Consider the following 15,732-nt stretch of genomic DNA (forward strand, 5'->3'; position numbering starts at 1 on the left):
GATCTCACTCTTACCTATCATCCTACCAAAGGGTTTTGCAAAATACTAAATCTAACTATATATTTTGTGCAGAGCACGAAAATAGCTATGTTATATTTTTCTGAAAAAATTAGGAACATTTTTTCGTGCGTGAAAGGTTTGACCCTCTTAATATTATCCAATTTTAAAAAAAAATAGTAGTTTAGAAACTAGATTCAGAGTACTACAATTCCTATTCTTTTTTCAACTCCTAGTTTTGAGTGCATGACCTTCAAATAGCTCTTTGAAGTTCAGGTTTACCTGTTTTCAGAAAAAAAAAAAAAAAAAAGAAAAAAAAAAGTGGCCACTTATACCCCCCTTTTTGTTCACCATCTTGGTGCACTTACCCTTGAAATAATACGATATTTTATCTCACTTGAACAACTGATAATCATTCTTTTAATTGTATCTTCCTATTGATAACCTTTTACCTAATAACAAATAAAATTATCAACCTAATCATTATTTATCAAAGATTATAGTATCATAAAATAGAACACTTATTTCTAAAGATATAGAAACCCGATCTTCCCTTAGCATAAACTGTTACAAATTTTAGTTGGAGAGAAAACACAAAGGAGGGTAGAAGTAGAGAGACAATAGAATAACTATTTGAAAATCTAATTCAAAAATTACATAGATCTAAGAATAAGTCGCTTGATTCAGAAGAAGAGAATCCCCACTTATTACCATGGATCTCTTGCAACAACCTCTCAATATCAACATAAAGTTGGGAATCCATAGGAGGTTTCAGTGTTCATTCCACTACCCTCCCCACTAAGAGTCTTTATCCCAATTTAAATACACCATGTCAATTATATTTATAACTCTCGTTGATTTTTAAAACGTCTAAAATTAACAAATTTAAATCATAATATCAATTAATATAATGAAATTATGTTGAGCTACGAATAAATAAATATAAAGAATGAATAAAATTATTAAAATAACAAAAGTTAGGAAAGATAGTCCTGACAATCTTCCTCCTCAACTATATCACTAAATCAATTGTCATGCAAAATGCCACTCATTTCTGCACACATTGTAATACTTCCACTATCTGTCAAGATATGTATATCATGACTGTCATACTTTTAAGGGCCTGGTAGCACAACTTTAGAATTCTTCGGTTATGGCATGCTGCAAATCCATTTTATTTTTATGGAGGATTATTCATCCTCTTTTGCTAAGAGTCAAGGACTAAGGGGTATCCATTCCCCCAAACTCGTCAAGCACAATCTCGCCCTCGCCCCTTATCATGTCAAAGCCTTGCGCTTAGGAATACTTGTGTATGGCTGAAAAGATGGTGTGGTCAATTAAGAACAAGACAAACAAGCACACCAATAAAACATTATATGAAAAGATATAACAAAGAAAACAAGTTCAAATAACAATCTTTCCAAACCGTTCTATTGTTCTCTATCTCCAAGGATTCTTTCAGTCAATGGTTGCTCTCAGATCATTGAGCAACTAACCTTTAGAATGAAAACTCCAAGAACAAGTAATATGGGATACAAATGATCTATATGCAATGTATTTTAGATCTACATGGATTAACAAAGCTTGCTAAGATATGATATTATGCTATAATGAAGAAGATGATATGATATAGAAACTAACAAGCTATGCTAAAATGATTCATGATTAAAAATACTATGTTAATATGCTCCTAAATGATTAAAATGTTTGATTATCATAGAGAGGCAAAATTCTTGATGAAATGAGACTATAATTTAGATGCATGAAGACTTGGATCCCTATAATGAGAGAAATGACGCCTATTTATAGAGGAAATGGGCAATTGGATGGTTAAGATTGAGTAATCTTAACAAGGGCTAGGATTGAATGATATTCAATCCATGTTTACAATTTTCACCAATGAAATGGTGACAATTGTTAGCATGAGATGGCTTGAGAAAGGAGAGAAGAGGCATTAAATGCCTGAGAGGACATGGTGGTCACCCTAGGGGCTAAGATCAGGGTTGAGTTATCAAATAATCCCCTTGTCCAAAGGATAAAATCTTGTGCAAGAGTTAATGGATAACAATGACCTCAAAGTAATGAATGCTTGAAGAGACCCATGGATTAGATAAGGGTTAAGTTAGACAGAAAATCTATAACCAAGGGTCAAGTTTGAGTTAACCATTAATGGTTATTGAAGACTTTGAGGGTTAGCTTGTTGAAGACATAAAGCCTTTAATGGTCTATGAAGACTTTGAGGGTTTTTGAGAAGTGAACCTTTTCTTAAGGATTGTGCAAATGCTAAGGGGGGGATTAGGCTAATTAAGATAGTTTAGAAGACTCTAGAAGATAATTAGTCATGCAAATGGATTTGTTAGGAGAATGCAAGTGGGAGGGTATTTTTGGATTTAATTTTGAAATAAAATGATTTATTTCAAAAAGTGATTACAACTTGCATTGGAAGAATATTTAAATAAATATTGATTTATTTAAATGGAAGGGAGATTTTAATTAAATGTAAATTTAATTAAGTAGGAAATGGGGATTTAATTAAATAAAAATGATTTATTTAATTAAAGGTTAGAATATGGTCAATTGGATTAAATTGAATAATTTATTTAATCAATAGAAGAATGTGGGGGGGGCATTAATTAAATATTATTTAATTAATAGAGGAATTGATTTTAATGGATTAAATAAATATTAAATATTTATTTAATCAGATAGTCAAATTTATATGTCTACAACTTGTTCCTTGATGGACTCATCAAGAACTTTAATGATATTATTAGATGAGTACATATTAGAGAAAGGAGTTGACATAAGCCTTTCATTCTTGTGAGTCAGAGGAACCCGTGTTGGACATTGGTGATTTTTGTAAAGATGCAACCCCATAAATCTCCTCACTATTCTATGATGTAAATGGGTCTAGTTTTTATTTCATCACTTGTTAGATGAGCTTTCCAATTCAAAGTGGTAAGATTTGTGTGTCTAGGTAAGGAGAAATGAATGGTTTAATAAATTCATCCTCTCTTAAATCATGCATGCATCAATGAACAATGTACAAGATCTGTTTTAATATTTCGCATGTATGTCTATTAGGGTAATCAAACTACGAATAAATTTTTATATTACTACAAACCCACCCATAATTGACAAACACATCATCAATGAACATATTATTGATTAGGAGGGGTATTAAGGGGGCACCCTTTCCTAATATAAGATTATGAATGTGCAAATGATTAGGAGGGTGATAAAACTTTAATATTTGTAAGTGAATACACTGTTGACTAGAGAGAAATGAGCCTTTTACTACCTATGATTTCATTGTTTGGCTATAAAACTTGGGATGGGACTAAACTAGCTCCAAAACGACACTATAAACTTCGTGTTATTAGCTTCTTCGAAAAATCACAGTCGTAGCTTGCATGATCAACGATCTGTAATGCACGACTAACTTAGTGTTATTGACTTTCCATGATACAATAGTGCGGTGTTGGAGCCAGTTTAGCTACGGCCTAAAACTTGTACTCCTCAATCATCTATGTTCTAAAATGATATTTAGCCAATCGTATAGTAAAAATATTTGAAAGAATTAAAATTTAAGAAAAACAAAACTTTGAATAATAAATATATCAAAAATATGAATTTAAAAAATGTAATAAATGTAAGGTCAATGACTTTTTCCATATATCTTAAATATGAATTTATTACAACATGATAATGTTCCATTATAATCATGTATTTTATGATCAAGATTTTTTTTAATGATCTTTTAATCTCATCCATCATAAATGTATTTCCCCTCATATTCTCATTAAAAAGATTGTTGCAACAAGATGATAGATATTGTTTGAGCAAGTTGGTTGACGAAGCAAGTTGGACAATCTCATAAAGTTGTTTGAGGAAGTAGGGCTTCTCAAAACTCACTTAAGGGCACGTTTCGCGACCATTGTCTATGCAGCACCCAAACTTATCATTTGTTTGTGTTTTTTAATCATTATAAATTAAAATATAATTAGTTTTTTTTTTCAACTAATTATTAAACATGATAAATTTTGGGTGCTGTGTAGAGGTTGGCCGTTTCACCGATAATGATGGGACCATTAGCATGAACGTGAGATCAAGGAAGAATTTTCATACGTCGTTTCAATATCTTTAGGCCAGAAACCCATTTGCAGGAATTGTTCGGTTATTTATAAAACTCCTTGAACAGTTGCCCAAATTTTCACACGTGAACGGTACAGATGCAATGTGCCTTTCATAAAATTCGAAGATCATTGCACTGTCCGTACACGTATTAATCATTCTAAACAAGTTCGATCACAATAGGCCTACTCATCTGCAAATTAACCAAATAATTGACTTTTGTATGTTGAGGCGGCAATAACGTGGAAATCATTCCGTACAGACGTCTGCATGTTATGTCTATTCTTCCACGCGATTTAATTTTAGTTTTTTAAAACTCTCCAGGGATTGTAGGTTATCTTAAAAGATGGTGACGAGGTCAAAAATGAATTTGAAACCGACTAATATATTCTAATGTGCCCACATCTCGACACATTTGCAGGAATTGCCAGCGTTCTGATTAAAATACACGAAATTATACTGCTGATTTTCAACCATATTGTTAATTAGGTCTATCAAGAGGAATTTTGCTTGAAAGGGTAAGCACGTACGAAATTTTATGACCAGGATTTGGTCTTCTTTTGCTTTTTTTCTTTTTTGTTGTTTTATTTGTTGTTGGGAACAGAGATTTTTGGCATTTACTGGATAATTTTCCATGTGCAGGTCATGTGAGGCAGATTTCTTTATCTTCACTTTCCCGGTAGATTCCTTTTTATTTGAAATTGGGTGGTTTATATATGTCATCAAAATTATTGGGGTCTTAGAGGCTTGAGGTCTATATAAGTAGAGAAAGTGAGACAAGGAAGAGAAGGAAGATCCTGAATTTGGAATCATGCCACCTAACAGAGAAGCGGATTACAGTGGCTGTGAGCAGAGCAGAGAGAGTTTGCTTAGCCAGCGGGAGAAGGAAAATGAAGACATTGATGTGGAGGGACAGCAGGCGCGATGTGGTTGCTGTGTAGGATTGAGGGAAGGGATGAACAAGTGGCGGAATGGTGTGTGCAGAGCATTCAGTAAGGCTCTGGAATTCGCAAAGAGTGATCCCAGGAAGGCCATATTTTCAGTGAAAATGGGAATGGCGCTGAGCCTGGTGTCGCTACTGATGTTTATGGAGGAGCCCTACAAACAGATTAGTACTTATTCAATTTGGGCAATATTGACTGTGGTGGTTGTCTTTGAATACACTGTAGGTATGTTATGCATCCTCTCTGTTTATTGCTTCTGTTTTGTTCCAAAGCCCAATTTTGGCTGGTGACCTTCTCTTCTTTTCATGGGCAATTGAAATATTTGTTTTGTAGGAGAGTTGTGTGATAACCCAATTTGTCTAAGGGCGAATTGGTGCAACATCTTTATGCAGCTCTCAATTATGATGGTATTAATTGATGTTATAGATTTTTGTTAGTTTTAATTCCAGTGCTGTTCATGACATTTATGGTAGTGTTAATTGGTGTTATAGATTTGTCCAGTTCAATTCTACTGCTTCATCTGTATAATTATCATTTAGTGGAATGAATTTATTTATTTCAATGACGTCTATGAGACCAAGTAAAATCTAAGGCATCCAAAACTTCAAAAATAAATACTTTTTTAGATTTCTTTTCAGTTATCTTGAACTTGAGTAAGAATTTTGCAGGTGTGAAATCTTGCCTCCTCAAACAGCTCAAACAAACTATCCACCTTCGAATTATTTTCAAACTGCTTGTGAATATTCTCATAAACCACACAAACAAACACACTCTATGATGGACTGTCATTCCATTTCGACCACTCCTTTGCATATTCTCCAAAGCCACACATTCATATATAAAGTACCATTCGGTTTCAACCACTCCTTTGTATTTCCTCATAAGCCACACACTCATACTCTATGATGAAGTGTGCAGAAGAACAGAGTAAAGAAGACTAATAAACAGAGCAAAGACAAATAATTTGCAGTGGTTCACCAATATTGACTACATTCACTCTTAATGCAGGGAAAATCTTATTTCATCAGTGTTTTACACAATACAAATCATCAGCAGCGAATTCAATCAATCAATAAAACAACAGCCCAAATAAGAATGCGGACAGCCAAAAGACATTCTCCGTTGGGCACAACCAAGAGTCATGTCCGTTGGGCTTCACTTCTTTAACAGAAGTACCCACTACTTTGGGTTTGCTGCCATTCAGTTTCAACCACTCCTTTATAAAAAAAATCAAGTTCCCACTCTTCCATGAATCATCATCTAAGATGATGAGAAATGATCCTCAACCACTATATTATTCACTCGCATATACTATTCATCATATTTATGACAATGAGTGTCAAATGAGATAATATTCAAACTGATATACTATTCCTGATATTGAAGATTGACCGGATAGTAATCTGCCAATGATTTCTGTAAAATAATATTACACTGGAAAAACATAATGCCAAATGCATTAAAAATAGACTTCTTAAATTATTTGCTCATAGCAAATATAATTTCGCAATTGAAGAAGCTTTCTGTTTATCCTCTTCTTGCTGTTTCAGCGCCCCTTTCCGTTCCATCTCTTTCCTCACCTCATTACCCCCAAATACTCAACCTGGCTGGTTTCATACTCTGTACAAAACAGTACAGCAAAATAATATTTTCATTCCCTTTCCAATGAAGTAAACATCTGTCTTAACAGAACAGTGTACAGTCCTTACCCTGTGTTTGGAGTAAATTATTACTTATTTAGGACAGACTAGATTGATTCCCGCGTTTTTTGGTAAACATCAGTCATCTGTGCACGACATCTTATGCTTGAGTGGGGAAGGCTTAGTTTGAATCTTGAGTCGGTAGGGTATGTGTGACCCTGAAACCCTTGCAGGCGGATGCATCATATGCTCATACACAGAATTGTTCTTCCTAGTAATAGCAGACACAACACATCATACATCTGAAAAGCACCTTTACTTTTTCCCCGAGTAAACATATATTGTGTGCTTTGTGGTTGTGTTATTTGTGATATCTTTTTAGATGAATGCTTACAAATTCCTTAGTGGTGGAGGATGTTTCATATTAATATATCATTCTCTATTTGATTATCTTCCATTTTTATGAGATAGAAAGATTTGCCAACTGTTTCATGCTTCATAAGATTCTATTAAAAATTTAAATGTATTCACTGGTTATTTGATCTCTCTATGTTTGAATTTAGATATTTCTTGTCTTTACATTTCAGGACCAAACAATAAAATTGTCTGGTTTCAAAACAATTGCCTGAAACATCCCATCTGTGCACTGGAACTAAACTGTCCTTTAAAGATTTGCGACATGTTTCTTAAAAATAGTATCCATAGATATTTAATTTTCACATTCAATACCAACTCAATGCTTATGTATAAGTTTTAGTATATGAAAAACTGTCCAAAATCTCCATAACTACACAGGTTTGAGATTTCAAATTTGACTGGTGAGGCAAAAAATAACCTACTTTGCAATCTCTGTCTTATGTGTTTGCCGCCCTTTTGGTGATCACCCCCTAAGTATTTTCTAGGGTCCATTTACTATTTCCTAAGCCTTTTCCTGAACAATGGACTGATTTCTCACTAGATAAAGTATCATCACATCCGTTAAATCTATCCTAGAAGTTTAAAGTCGAAAATCTAAAAAGACACTTGTTTGTTAAAATAAGGGCGTCTTGGACATGTTGTTAAGATCCAACAAAGTATCTAAGCTTATTTAGAAATCCTGAGATTTTAATCATAAATTTTAACCTAGCTCCTAAAGCCATTGTAAAACCCATCGGCCTTAACTATAAAATAGATCTTGAAATGCAGAAAGCCTATTAGGTTGTTTCGGAAGTATAAGGAAATTCTAAAGATATTCATTCGACACTTTTGGGACCTGCAAGTACTAAGTTTTCTGTTCCAACACTTGTGACAACATATTGAAGCCTCTATAGTCTATGCTGAAGAATCTGCAGAAATAGCTTGGTGCCATATTTGAAGATCAGTAACACAAGAATGAAGGCAACACAGTTTGGTAAAGAAGCAAAACATAGGGGTGGACAGGCCCTGGAAATTTTATTGTCCTACCATTTTCATAGACACTAGAGTCAGAACAACAGAAGCATCTCACACAAGTGCCTTTGCAGATCTGTCCTAGAGTGCCACTATTCAACTCTAGTGACTTGACTGGGTGCCCAAGAGGGGCAGAACCTCCCACCTCCAGTGCAGGTTTCTTCAGGGATGTCTACAGAGGGCAAGAATACCCATACCCAACATCAGATTCCTCCAATGGTGTCCATTATAGACAAGATCATCTGCAAAAGAGTGTTAGCATAAACGTCTAGAGTCCCTGTCCTGCAGAAGCGTTTGGGTCAAACACTAGAGTCTCTGTTGATCTTCCAGACCCGAAAATTTCCAAATTTCTTGTTCTAGAGCTGTCCTTCCCATTTCTTCAGTTAGATATACTCTACAAATATCCAAGGGGCATGTTTTCTTATCTCCTATGTTCTAGTTTACATTTCTCAGCTCCTGCATTTAATCTAGTTAGAAGCATAAATCTGAGATTTAGGATATCTTTGTTACATTTCCTCTCATAGATCAATTTTTCAGCAAATTTCAATTATTTTAGTGCAAAGAAATATATTGCAATCCTAGGTTATATATCCCTCATTTATCAATGCTAAATCAGCCTAGGGTTTCCAAATTTGTTCTTTCTCAAGTATAAATTCTTCCCTAGATCATTAACATCCAATTACTTATATCCTTGCATTTAAATCAAACCAATAACATTATCCTTGCTTGTATTGTCAATGGATTGTACAAGTTTACGTCAGTGTATTTCAGTCCAATTATGTAAACTCCGAATTTAGATCAAATCATTGAAAATATGTCTGCATGTCTTGTCAATGGATTGTACAAGACTGTGTTTATGTCAATGTATTTAAGTTTTGATTCTTCCTTTTTCTAAATGATTTCTATAATGGTCTACTTGGAATATAAACTTCGTCTGCCAAATGCAGGTGCAACACTGAGTAAGGGATTTAACCGAGGTCTAGGAACATTTACAGCTGGTGGCTTAGCTTTTGGAGTTGCAGAACTAGCAATGTTCACTGAAAAGTGGGAACCTGTGATATTTATCATAAGCATATTTACCGCAGGTTAGATGACAATATCTGTAAGATTCAAAAGTTTGTCAACTGTTGTTCGTGATATTCAAAATTTTGGGTGCAAGGATTGTATCCTTATACATGCAAATTATTTAGAGTCTGACAATGCTACTGGCTGGTTGCTTTCAGGTGCACTTGCCACTTTTGCTAAGCTATATCCAAAGATGAAACCTTATGAATATGGATTTAGAGTGTTCCTGATTACATTTTGTTTCATCTTAGTATCTGGATATAGAACCAGGGCATTCATTCACACGGCAATAACACGCTTTCTTCTCATTGTTCTGGGGGCTTCTGTTGCTTTTCTAATTAATGGCTGTATTTACCCAATTTGGGCTGGAGAGGACCTACACAAACTGATAGTGAAAAACTTTATGGGTGTTGCAAACTCCCTCGAAGGTGAGTTATAAGCAAATCAATTACAATATGTGCTGCTTAATATTACTGAATTTTAACTTTAAATGAATTTGATTGTTAGTGCTTTATTGCTTGACTTGTCAAATAATCTGTTGTTTGCATCATTTTACTTAATCTGAAAATACTCTTTTTAGGCTGCATGGATGGATATCTTTCAGGATTAGAGATGGAAAAAGTTCCATCAAAAATTCTTGTATGTCAGGCTGATGATGATCCAGTGTATAATGCGTACAGGGAGGCAGTCATTTCTGCATCTCAAGAGGAAACTCTGGTAGGCTACGGTGTCCACTATATTCCAGTCATACACAGTTTTTTTCCCTTGAAAGTATCTGAACTGTTTTAATTGTTTAGGAAGGCTTTGCAAGCTGGGAGTGGCCTCATGGCAAATACACAATGATGAAGTATCCCTGGAAAGACTATGTTAAACTGGGAGGAGCTTTGAGACATTGTACATATATGGTTATGGCTTTGCATGGTTGTATACTCTCAGAGATACAGGTTAGTGCTGGAAGATATGAAGTTAAACCTGAAGTGAAATACATCTTTACAACAGAAAAAAGGGTTCATGATACTGATTGGTGTCATTTTAGCAGTCTTTTTCTGAAATTGCTTTTGCTTTTTCCAAACAATATGCTTACTAATTGCTTTTAATAGATGTATGTAGAATCAGTGATTTAAATTTTAGTATTCTTTTATCCTGGATTGCTTGAACCTGTAATGATTAAAAAACTTTTCTGTTACAGCAGATTTAAGGATATTCTGTTCCTGTGCATTGCCTTGTTTTCTGTTTGTTGGTCTTTTTTTTGTATACAAAATATGGTGAAGGTACGTTATTCTATCTGAAATCGGGATCTATGAAGTAGGAGGTGTTCGGGAGTATGATTTCATATAAGTGTGTTGTAGTACCGGTTGACCTTATGCACTCCATTGTATAAAATCTGTACTACTCCCAGATTTGAAGATTCTCATTTGCTTTTGCACCATTTAAAATGTGAGACCTTAAATCCATTTGGGATTATGCTTAGGGTAATGGTAAGTTCTTAGCAGGTTGAATGGTTCTTATTTACAATATACTCTCTACATTGAGCAGCATTTAGAATCGGCTAAGAAAAATGGATCACATCCTAATTTCATATTCCTCTGCAAAGGCCTCTAGAGACATTGTTCCTTTCGGTAATATTGGGTAAAGTTATATGCTTTGATGTAAGCGACATAGCTGCTTGACAAATATGCTTGCAAGTTGTGCCATACAACATATTACATTCACAAAATGTAGTCTGGACCATTGATAATTTTACTCAGTAGTCCAAGAATCCTGCTGTACTTAATTTTTGTGAAAATATAACTGCGAATCTGTTCTTTTGAAATGAAAGCATTCTTTGTTATCTAATCAAATTCTGTTTGAGATAATCCTGGAAGGGGATATTTTGGACCCTGTTGAAGGAATGATGCTATCTTGACAAATGATTTGTTGTCCAAGCTAGGTTTATATTAGTTGATCTTCTTTTCTGTATCTAGTAAGAATTTTGACTTGAGATTGCATTTGCAGGCTCCCCGTGAACTTCGACAGGTTTTCGGTGATGAACTACGACAAGTGAGTGATAAAGGTGCAAATGTTTTGCGTGCACTGGGCAATAACCTTGATAACATGATGAAATTGAAGAGTGAAGATATGTTAGATGAAGTTCACAAAGCAGCAGAAGAATTACAGACAAAGATTGATGCACGCTCTTATCTTCTGGTAAATTCAGAAAGTTGGGTCATTGGGAATAGGGGCACTACTTTACCAAGTCAAAGTGATGAACCAATTGAAGATGAGGGACGTGATCAACTAGGGAATCTTTCACATAAGATGTCAAACAGTCAGCACGGGTTCTGTGATAATGACCATGGGGTTGATGTTCTTTCAAAAAGTTGGCATAGTCATGATTCCAACTTGGGGATAACATCTGTCACAGTAGCAAAAGCGCCAGAGAAGAAAATGTGCAAGCAATTGTCCTGGCCTTCACGACACTCAATTGTCATTGATCAACCATATTTAGACACAAGAGAGAAGACCTTTGAGAGTGCAAGTGCACTTTCCTTGGCAACATTTGCCTCACTTTTAATAGAGTTTGTAGCAAGGCTTGATAATTTAGTTAAATCATTCAACGAGCTAAGTTTGAAGGCTAAGTTCAAAGATCCTGATGCTTGTCCTTCAACTGAAACCAAGGGCATTTGCCGAAGGTTGTTAAAAAATTTCAGATTGTGATCATGACTGTAATTGTTAGTTCTTGGTAGTTTTTTTCTTGATGCTAGCAAGCTCCTTGCCCACACATCTCTTATTTTAAGCCAATTATGATGTTGCGAAGCAACATCCTAATCAGGAATTAGAGTGAAGTAGAAGCATAATTAAACATGAAATAACATAACTTATTTGTTCATGTTCAAATTCTTAGGAATTCTCCAAATGTAATACAGCCCGGAGGACCACAACTAACGTTCTTATAACTTGTACAGCTGCAAATGTTTTATCACCTTGCCAATCTGCCTTAGCCTTATTTGATTTTGCACTATTGCAAATTTTGTTTATGATATAAAAGAGCTACAACTGACAATTTAAGTCCTTCCTTGCGTATGAAACGAATATAAGTTGGTATGAAGCAGATAACGACACCATCACATTTGAGATAGTGATTCATGAATGATAAACATTGCAATTGTATGTTTAAAAAGAAAAAGAGTTAATTTTTTTTTTTTTTGGTGTACAACATCATGACATCAGCAAAATGAAAATTGTCAAAAATAAAATAAAATAAAATTATATGAGCACCAGTTTGATGGTCCACTTTCAGCTAGCAATTTTCTCATGTGAAGATATTATTCACATATTATTCATCTGATGTGAAGAGGGAAATTGAGGTGTAACATGACAAATTTTCTTATATGAGTTCAATTTTGTGTATGAGACGCTTAGAGAATTTTCTTGTTAGGTTCACATGGATTGTATTTTAAACTATATCACCTAATTTAAGTATATTATACTTAAAGACCCTATGGATGGTTATCGCTCTTCGCTCTAATTTGAAGAGAGTGTAAAACATAAATTATAGTGAGTAATAATTGAGTGATTATTTAAAAAATAGTAGTTAAATAGAAAGTATAATTATTTGAAAATAATACATGGACATATATCGTGATTAAAATATATATATAAGATTGCATCATGTTGATTCTTATCCAATAGATACACTCCACAATTGAGTATTGTACAGAGGAGTCAAATTTTGGATAAGGGGTCAAATTTTAGTACACATACTCTTGATGCTTATTCTCTTTATACATTTATTACGCTTATCTACATGCTTAATCCCAAACATTATCTTCTTTATAAATCTATTACACTTAAATACATGTCTAATCTCATATACTTGTTAGCTACTTGAATTTGACTATTTGTTCATTGAATATTATTTTCATGGTCGTAGGGACAACCCTATATTTGTGGAATCAACTTTTCCCTTTTGGAAATTCAAATTCAAATTTTGATTAATCAACCCTTTTTATTTTTCTACCCTAAAGTGCTTAAATACAAGTTTGGTACAATTTGTTGCATGGGTTATATTCAAAAGCATTCAATATTCATTCTAAGAGAACCATGATTAGCACGTGTAGTCACATAAATCTATCCAAATCTATCCACTTAATTAAATGAATATTTATTATTTATGTGATTATTAAATCCACTAGCCAACAGTTAAATAAATTAATATTTAATTAATTCATCCTTATACTCTTCTGCTATTAACTAAATAAATTATCCAATTTATTTAAATTAATTCATTAAACCACACCTCTAAACCAATTAAATGAATAAAACATATTTATTTAATTTAAATCATTTTCTTATTTTAAATAAATATTTATTTAAATCACTAAACAAATCCCCCACTTGCATTTGTAGGCAACCACAATTGAAATAAATTAATTTTATTTTAATTAAAATCCTATTTTCCCTCACCCACCAAACCCACTTGCAATCCTAAATCCCCTTCTAGACTCTTCTAACCACTTTCTAAATCCTTATAATAATTCCTAATTAGCCTAATCCATCTCCTAAATATTGTCACATTCCTAGGCAACTTGAAGTCACTTCTCAAAGCCTTTAAAGTCTTTGATAAGCATTAAATGGTTTTATGTCTCTCACATGCTAACCCCTAAAGTCTTCCAAACCCTTAATGGTTCTTACACAACCGTTTATGGCTCTTACATAACCATTAATGGTTAACTCAACTCACCCACATAGTTAGAGACTTTACCTCTAACTCAACCTCCATGTAACCCATGTGTCTCATCAAGCATTCATTGCTTTGACCATGGTTATTCCCGCTAACTCTTGCACAAGAGTTTATCCATTGGATAAAGACATTATTCATTGGATAAAGGTTATTTTCATTCAACCCAACTTAAATCTTAACTCCTAAGGTAACCCTCAAGTTATCTCAAGCATTTAATGCTTCTTCCATCTCCTCTCAAGCCATCTCATGTTGACATTTGTCATCCTAGGATTGGGTTGAAAGCCCTCACATGGATCATAAATCCATCAATCCTGGCCCTTGTTGAGATTATTCAATCTCAACCATCCATTGCTCCATTTTTCCTATAAATAGAGTCCATTTCTTCATAATCCGGATCTTGAAATCTTGTATGCATCTAAGTTATAGTGAATTTTAGAGATTATTTTAGCATAATAATCTACATTTGTCTTTTGGCTAAAATTAACATTAGATAATTAAATAATCTCTCACATTTTAACTTGTTTTTTATTAAGGTAAAAATAGGTTTTGAAGGGACCCTAAAACCCTTTACAAAAGGACCTTACAAGATAAAAGCATTAAGCAACTGGGAGGAACAAACCCAAGAAAAGCCAGCAAAATAACTAGAAAAAACCAACAAAAGCCCCAAAAAATCAGTAAAATCCAGCTAGACCCGACAAAAGGAACTAATTAGTATTTTTTAGGGCATTAGCCAAGTTATTGCTAATCCCATACAGATCTTTGATATTTTCCCTAAGATTAGGGATCTCCTTAGCAGACGCAGCAACAACTTTCTTGACACTCGCTCTGGTTCTCTTTCCAGCTCCACCCAGTGTAGCTTCACCACTTCCAGTCTCGATAGCATCTTCATCCATGTCAAGGTCCACCACCGGTTTGGGAGAGCTGGAATTATCAAGGACCTTCGAAATATCCTCAAGGTTTTTTGTGACAGCAGACAAGATATTCGAGATAATACCCAACAGGTTTTTCATCGCCACTTTCCCTTCTTCCAGCAAGTTAATCTAAGTAGCCATTTTATTAACTTTCTCCTCCATTTCCTTCTTCTACTGCTTTTGATCCCTGTCATCTTCCTTCCTTTTGTCATCCATTTGTTTCCCATTTTTCTCCAGGTTCTTCAATAGTTTATAAGTCCATCTGTCATAACCCAATCTGGCCTCAGTGAGTTTTTTAGGGTTATCCAAGAATAAGCCTTCTCCAACACTTTCCTTTTCCTCACTCAAACTATCCTTTACCATATCCTTCTCAGGTTCCTTGTTCTTCTCCCTCTCATAATTCAAATCTCTTTCCTCATTATCCTTGTCATCCACATCCACCATAGCTTGTTCACATTTGCATTCTCATAAGTTTTCATTCTATAATCTTGAATCTCCATAAGACATCCAGAATAGTGCAAAAAGCTACTGAGAGCTACACTCATTTGGAACGAGGAGAGGAGAGGGGCAAGGGAGGAGTGGCTACAAACATGGTGGACAACATTTGGAGATGTTTTATTGCATTTCTTAGTTTTGTTAAGCTTTATATTTTGTGTTTGGTATCTCTCTTGATATGCTTGCTTAGGATAGTCTTTGATTTATGATTTCTAACACTAACACTTGGATTGTTTCTTGTGTGTTTGTGTTTGTCTTCGTAACATATTCTAACATATACTTTTTGCAGAGCATCATTTGGTGAACCCGACGTGAATCGAACACACAACCTTCTGATTAAATTTTTGAAACTACTAACTTTTGTGCTTGTTTTAATTGACACACAGGTTGCGCTT

The 15,732-nt window shown here is 34.3% G+C and overlaps 1 protein-coding gene across 1 annotated transcript; it reads left to right on the plus strand.

The window, feature by feature from the left end:
• Positions 1-4,352: 4,352 nt before the first annotated feature.
• LOC131066600 (aluminum-activated malate transporter 9) lies at positions 4,353-12,181 on the plus strand. Its single transcript, XM_058001417.2, has 7 exons — positions 4,353-4,649; positions 4,774-5,300; positions 9,091-9,228; positions 9,367-9,636; positions 9,789-9,925; positions 10,006-10,152; positions 11,204-12,181. The coding sequence occupies exons 2-7, from the start codon at positions 4,943-4,945 to the stop codon at positions 11,903-11,905; spliced, it is 1,752 nt and encodes a 583-aa protein (XP_057857400.2). The 5' UTR covers positions 4,353-4,649; positions 4,774-4,942; the 3' UTR covers positions 11,906-12,181.
• Positions 12,182-15,732: the final 3,551 nt, after the last annotated feature.

This window comes from Cryptomeria japonica, chromosome 10 (genome assembly GCF_030272615.1).
Source record: "Cryptomeria japonica chromosome 10, Sugi_1.0, whole genome shotgun sequence".
Classification (NCBI taxonomy): domain Eukaryota; kingdom Viridiplantae; phylum Streptophyta; class Pinopsida; order Cupressales; family Cupressaceae; genus Cryptomeria; species Cryptomeria japonica.